The sequence below is a fragment of the Coloeus monedula genome, assembly GCF_965178545.1.
Source record: "Coloeus monedula genome assembly, chromosome: 31".
Taxonomy (NCBI): domain Eukaryota; kingdom Metazoa; phylum Chordata; class Aves; order Passeriformes; family Corvidae; genus Coloeus; species Coloeus monedula.
In genome coordinates this window covers 461,539-468,420 of record NC_138811.1, presented here as the reverse complement: position 1 = coordinate 468,420, position 6,882 = coordinate 461,539, and the positions used below count along the sequence as shown (strand labels likewise).

General features: G+C 65.5%; 1 protein-coding gene across 1 annotated transcript; it reads left to right on the top strand.

Moving 5' to 3' along the window:
• The first annotated feature begins 2,557 nt into the window (after window positions 1-2,557).
• On the top strand, window positions 2,558-6,757 carry LOC309583647 (intercellular adhesion molecule 5-like). Its single transcript, XM_082299427.1, has 7 exons — window positions 2,558-2,763; window positions 3,585-3,872; window positions 4,244-4,546; window positions 4,654-4,920; window positions 5,015-5,284; window positions 5,431-5,673; window positions 5,782-6,757. The coding sequence occupies exons 1-7, from the start codon at window positions 2,709-2,711 to the stop codon at window positions 6,003-6,005; spliced, it is 1,650 nt and encodes a 549-aa protein (XP_082155553.1). The 5' UTR covers window positions 2,558-2,708; the 3' UTR covers window positions 6,006-6,757.
• The last annotated feature ends 125 nt before the right edge of the window (window positions 6,758-6,882 follow it).

Below are 6,882 nucleotides of genomic sequence, written 5' to 3'. Positions count from 1 at the left end.
TTGCCCTTGTTTTTATTTTGGGTGGGGGGAGGGAGAAATTTGGGGTTTTTCCAGCTCTTTTTGGGGCTGCCTCATATCCCAATCCCTTTGGGATCCCCCTCCCTAAAATCCCGACCCCTTTTCCAGCCCCCTCCCCAAAATCCCAACCCCATTTGGAGCCCTCCCCCTTAATTCCAGCCCCCTCCCCAAAATCCCGACCCTATCTGGAGCGGGTGGCCGGGAATTTTGGGGTCACACAGGGATTTTGGTGTCCCCTCCCCTGCAAATGTCCCCATCCCCGGCCCCTTCTCAGGAAGAGGGGAGCCGGAAAAGGAAGAAATTTGGGAATAACAAAGGGAGAAAAAAAAAAAAAAAGAGGAAGTTTGGGAGTGACCTCGGCCAGATCCCAAATCCTTCAGGATTTTTTGCTGTGGGGGGAACTGGGGAGCCCCCCCCTCATTCCCAAGGGGAAATCTGGGAATGCCGGGACCCCCTAGGGTGGGGCGTGGAGGTTCAGGGGGGATTTCGGGGATCCCGAGGGGGATTTTGGGGATCTAAAGAGGAATTTTGGGGATCCTGAGGGGATTTTGGGGATCCTAAGGGAATTTTTGGGGTGCCAACCAGGAGCAACTGTTTTTTTGGGGGAATATCCCGGGAAAAATTTGGGGATTGGGCGCCTTGGGGGGTGCTGGGATCCAACTGGGGGGGAACTGGGACACCCCCCCCTCCCCATGGGGGTTTTTTTTGGGGTCTCCCGGCCATGTCCATCGCGCTGCTTTTGGGGAGGATTTTCCCACTTTCTCCCGGTTTTTCCGGGAATCGCTCCGGAGGGAAAATCACGGGGCGGGTCCGGAGCCGCTTCCTGACACGGCCGGGAGGGGACAGGGCTGGGGACGGGCCCCAAATGGGGCTGGGGGGACACCCCAGGGGACAGCCCAGGACAGGAGGGGACAGGGGACAGCCCAGGACAGGAGGGGACGGGCCCCAAGTGGTGCTGGGGGGACAGGCCAGGGGACACCCCAGGACAGGAGGGGACACAGCGGGGGCCAGGGAGTGGCCGGAGCTGCGGGAGGTGACAGCGGCACGAGGGGACGCTGGCGCCGGGCCACGTCCTGCTGACTCAGCAGGCGCCGTCCCCCTTGTCCCCGTGCCTCCTGTCCCCGTGTCCCCAACGTCCTTGTCCCCCCTCCCGCAGCGCCGCGGCCCCCAAACCCCGACCGAGGCCGAGGGAGGCTCCCGGGATCGCGGACATTCCATCCCGGGGGACAAGGACAAGGACAGCGCGCCCCGGGAGCGGCGGTGGCACTGCGGCCGTGGGGAGGGGACCGTCACCTCCACAGGGGGATGTGACACCCACGGGGCACAGAAGCGAAACCGCGTGGCTGTGACAATCGTCACGGGACTTCCCTCTGGGGGTGACAAGAGGGGGGGTGACAAGAGGGAGGGTGACAAGGCCGGGTGTCACCAGCAGAGCCCCCGGGGAAAGGAAAACGCCGGGAGAGGGCAGTGGGGACACTGTGGGGACATCGGGGACCATCCTGGGGACATCAGGGATCATCCTGGGGCTGGAACCACCCCGGGGACATCAGGAACCGCCCCGGGGACATCAGGGACGTTCCCACGGTTCCAGGGGTGACAAAAACCCCCCGGAGTGTCAAAAAGCGACACAATAAGAGGAAGTGGCAGCCGCGGTGGCACCAGCACCCAATGGTGGCCCCTGGAGCCACCCCCCTCCCCCCCCCCCGTCGGGTGACGGGCAAGCGACAGCCCCGTGGCGAGCGGGGGTGGCAAATCAGGGCCTGGGGGGGCTTAAAGATGACCCTCGACCCCCCCCCCACCCCGTTTGGGGGCACCCCCAGGGTGACCACGGCGACACGTGGGGACAAGGGGGACGTGGCAGAGGGACAGAGGGACACCAAAACTGCCCCGGGGTGGGCCGGGGGGGCAGGGAAATTGCCCCGGGGTGGGGCAGGAGGGGCCGGAGTCCGCCCCGGGAGGCCCCTCCAGCCCCGCAGCCGCCGTTACCGGGGGGTCCCGGCGCGAAGTTCCCGAGGCCCCGGAAATTCCCCGGTGGGGCGGGACGGGCTCGGTTATAAAAGGCAGCGCCCCGAGCGGAGAGACACGCGGAGTGACCGGGAGACGGACCGGAGCGAGGGAGTGACCGGAGCGGGGGAGTGACCGGAGCGGGGGAACGGAGGGTGCGGTGCTCGCCCAGAGACCCCCACCCGGCCCGGAGACTCCGACCGAGCGCAGCCGGAAGAGCCCCAAGGGACCCAACCGGACAACCCGAACCGACCCTTCCCGGAGAGTCCGACAGGACCTTTCCCGGTGCTCCCGGAGATCCCGAACCGATCCATCCCGGAGAGCCCGAACCGACCCTTCCCGGTGCTCCCGGAGAGCCCGGACCGATCCATCCCGGAGAGCCCGGACCGATCCATCCCGGAGGGCCCGAACCGACCCTTCCCGGTGCTCCCGGAGAGCCCGGACCGATCCATCCCGGGAAGCGCGACCGGACCCTTCCCGGTGCTCCCGGAGAGCCCAAACCGACCCATCCCGGGAAGCGCGACCGGACCTTTCCCGGTACTCCCGGAACGCCTGCACCGACCCATTCCGGGGTCCGGAGCCGAACCGGATCCACCCCAGAGACCCTGAACCCACCGAGCCCCACCGGAGCCTCCCCGGTGTCCCCGGCGCACCCCGGCGCTCCCGGAGCCGCTGTCCCCCCCGGGATGATGCTCCCCGCGCTGCTGCCGCTGGCCCTGGGCACCCTGGGTGTCATCGCAGGTGAGGAGGGGACCCCGGGGGTGGCACCGAGCGGGGGGTGGCGGGGGGTGGCGGGGACCTGGCGACCCCCGGGGGTGTCCCCGCGTGTCCCCATCCCCCGCGGTGCCACCGCGCCCGGTGTGGGGGGGTTTGAGGGACAGGATGTGGCTACCGGAGCTGCCCCAGCCCCCCCTCCCCGGCCCCTGTCGCTGCCCCCGCCGCGGCATCGAGCGGGGAATGTTTGTTTATCCTTGCGAAATCCATGAAAAACGGGGGAATTCTGCCTCCCTCCCTTCCTGGCGCGGGCATTCCGGGAAGGGGCAGGACGGTTCCGCTAAAGGAGGTTCGGAAGTCGGGAAATCCCCCCGACCTGGGGTGGGGACTCGGCCCGAGGGGGCTTCCACGGGCCCGCGGGGGCTTCTGCCGAACTCTTGGGGGCTTCCTCAACACTTCGGGGCTTTTCCTCTGCGTCCTGGGGCGTGTTCCCTACATTTCTGGGGGCTTCCCACTCACCCTGGGGGGCCTTCCTCTGCATTTTGGGGTGTTCCCACACAACCTTGAAGGGTTTCCTCCTCACTTTTGGGGGGCTTCCTCAACATTTTGGGGTTTTTTCTCCGCATCCTGGGAGGCTTCAGCCGAATTTTGGGGGCTTCCTCGGCACCTCGGTGCCGTCGGCTGTGGATGTTTTGCTGGGAAAGCACCGGAATTCAGGGATGGGGATGAGCCTGGGGGTCCCCTCGGCCTTCCCCACAACTTTCTGACAATGGGGCCAACCTGGGGGCTTCCCACCGATGGCGATGGGTTTCCTCCGGAATTCCAACCCCCTGGAATTCTCCCGGCAGGACAACTGGAGGCCTCGGTGGAGCTCTGGACCGAGCCGGCCGTGCTGGTGGTGGAACAGGGCGGCTCCATCCAGGTGAAGCTGCGGGCGAGGTGCGGCGGCTCCGACCCCTCCAAATCCGGAATTCCCGACATCGAGACCTACATGCAGAAGGAGGTGGTGTCCACAAAACCGGGAGAGAAGGTGCTGAGGCTGGTCAAGGTCACCGAGTGGAATTCCACCAGTTTCATCTTCCACACCTGCCCCAACAGCAAGAGGGTGGTGAAGCCGATCCCGGTCATCGTCTACAGTAAGACTGGGAATTCCTGGCCGGGAAAACTCCATTTTATAGGGATTTTATTGGGATTTTATTGGAATTTTATGCTGATCTCAAGCTGATTTTACAGGGGTTTTACAATGATTTTATAGGGATTTTATACTGATTTTGTAGGGATTTTATAGGGATTTTACAATGATTTTATAGGGATTTTATACTGATTTTATAGGGATTTTATGGGGATTTTATAGGGATTTTACAATGATTTTATAGGGATTTTATACTGATTTTATAGGGATTTTATGGGGATTTTACTGGGATTTTTCACCACAACCCCCCCCCGAGCTGCCCCACCCCCCCAGCCCTGATCCCACCCCTCCAGATCTCTCCATGTGTCCCCCCAGGTATCCCAGCTCCCATAATGACCCCTTCCCGCCCGGACACGTGGGATCTGTCGTGTTCCGTGTCCGGCACCGCGCCCCTGGGGAACGTCACCGTGACCCTGCGGAGCGCCAGCGCCGTCCTGGCCTCCGGAACCTTCCAGGGGCCCGGCTGGATGCAGCCGGACACCGTCCACCTGAGCCACCAGCTGCCCGTCCGGGTGGAGGACGACGGCAAAAACGTCACCTGCGAGGCGCTGCTGGACGTGTCCCCGCACGGGGACCCCGTCAGAGTCGCCTCCGAGCCGCTCGTGTTGAACCTGACCGGTGAGCCGGTGTTTTCCTGCTCTTTTCCCACTGTTTTCCCTGTTTTCCTGATGTTTTCCCCCGTTTTCCCGCCCCTGGCTCACCGCCCTGTCCCCTCCCCGTGCCAGCGCTGCCCGAGGGTCCCCACCTGTCCTCGCCCCAGCAGCCGGCGCTGGGGATGCCCTTCAATGTCACCTGCGCCGTCCGCCCCGACATCCTCGCGGCCGATTTCGCCATCACGGCCGACAACCGGACCTTCCCGGCCACCCTCGGTCAGCGCGGCCACCAGGCCACCGCCGTGGTCACCCTCAACCGGACGGGCAGCGCGCAGCTGGTTTGCACCGTTCGCGTGGACGGCGTGGAGAGGCAGACAGACACCACCGTGCAAGTCTACCGTGAGTGACCGCAGAGTGACCGCGGAGTGACCACAGAGTGACCGCAGAGTGACCGTGCCCCGTTGTGGCCTTACCAACCCCGCTGTCCCCACAGATGTCCCCGAGCCGCTGCTGAACGTCACCAGCACCACTCCGGCCGCGGGCACGGTGGTCAGCGGGTGCTGCATGCTGCCGCCGGACGCCAACAAGGACATCCAGCTGCGGGTGCTGGCCGGCGGCCACCTCCCCCAGGACTGGGGACGGCCCCCGATGGCCTTCAGGGTGAACGTGAGCGAGGCGGACGCGGAGCTGGGGCTGGAGCTGAGCTGCGAGGCCAAGCTGCTGGACGTGGTCAAGAGGACGTCGGTCCAGATCGTTGTCCACAGTGAGTTCCGTGTCCTTATCCCGGATTTTCCGTGTCCTTATCCCGCTTTTTCCTCATCCTTATCCCGCCTTTTCTTCGCCGCTATCCTGGTTTTTCCTTGCCGTTATCCCGGTTTTGCCTCGTCCTCATCCCGGTTTTTCCCACAGCCAAACCACGGCTGGACAGCAAGGGTTGCCCCGGGCAGCAGAACTGGACAGAGGGCCAGGAAGGGACCCTGAACTGCACAGCGAAGGGAAAACCCAAGCCAGAGGTGAAATGTTCCAAGGACGGGAATTCCATCACCGCCGGCATTCCGTATCCCGCTGACCGCGCCCAGGCCGGCACCTACCGCTGCCGGGCCACCAACGCGCTGGGGACGGCCGAGCGCGACGTCACCGTCTGGGTCCAGTGTGGGTGACCAGCCCTGGGGCTCTGGGGTGGGCTCAGGGCTGTCCTGGGGGTCTCGGGGGTCCCTGGGGACACTGACCCCTGACCCCCCCACCCCATTTTTCCCACAGATGACGACCCCGTCCCGCTGCTCCCGGTGCTCCTGGGGGTGCTGCTGCCGGTGCTCGCCCTCCTCGGCCTGGGCGGGCTCTACCTCCTCCACCACCACCACACCAAAATCGGGGAATACTGGCTCTGGAAGCGGCAGCCAGTGGTGGACAGGAGGCTCCTGCAGCCACTGGGCAGCTCCAAGGCTGCCGCTACCCACAACGGATCCGCTCCGGAGGCCCCATAGCCGGACACGGGGCAGCGGAGGGGCTGGCGAGCGTCCGGCACGGCCAGCACGGCCACCGGCTCCTTCCCGAGGGGACAATGGCACCGCGGACTGGCCACAGCCGCTGGGGTGGACGCTACTGGGAGGTGGCGGCGCCCGGACTGGGATGGACTGGGCCGGCACTGGGAAGCCGGGATGGTGAGATCCCGCCAGGATCGCTCCAGGCTTTGTCCCTCGAGCTGATTTTGGGGTGGCCGTGGTGGCACCGGGGGTTTGGGTGCTCCGGGGTTGAATCCCGGGATTTCGGTGCTGGCGAGAGGACGAGGAGCCGGAGTGAGGGGACAGAGAGAGGCTGGACAAGGGTGACACGTGCCACCAATAAACGCTGCAGGTGACACCCATTGGGAATGGGCCACTGGAATTCCGGGACCGGCACTGGGCTGGGGGTGACCGGGCTGTCCCCTGTCCCTCATCCCGTGTCCTGGGCCAGGGGCAGACCCAGGGGCAGCATCCCAGGGGAGCGTCCCCAGATTGTCCCGAGGGTCCCCAGATCATCCCAACGCACCTGGGGACATCCCGAGGGTCCCCAGACCATCCCGAGGGTCCTCAGATCATCCCGACCCACCTGGGGACATCCCGAGGGTCCCCAGATCGTCCCCCCCGCTCCCCGACCCGCCTGGGGACATTCCCGGTGGCCCAGCCCTCGCCACCCGCGCCCCCCCCGCCGCTCCAGGTGGTCCCGTCTGTCGCTGTCGCTTCTCCCCCGCGCGCCCCGGAGCCGCCCACGCGGGGAGGGGTTTGGGGGGGGGTTCGGGGAGGGCTCGGGGAGGGGTTTTTTTTTTTGGGGGGGGTTCGTGAAGCTCCGAGCACCGGGCGGGGGTGGGGGGGATTGGGGGGG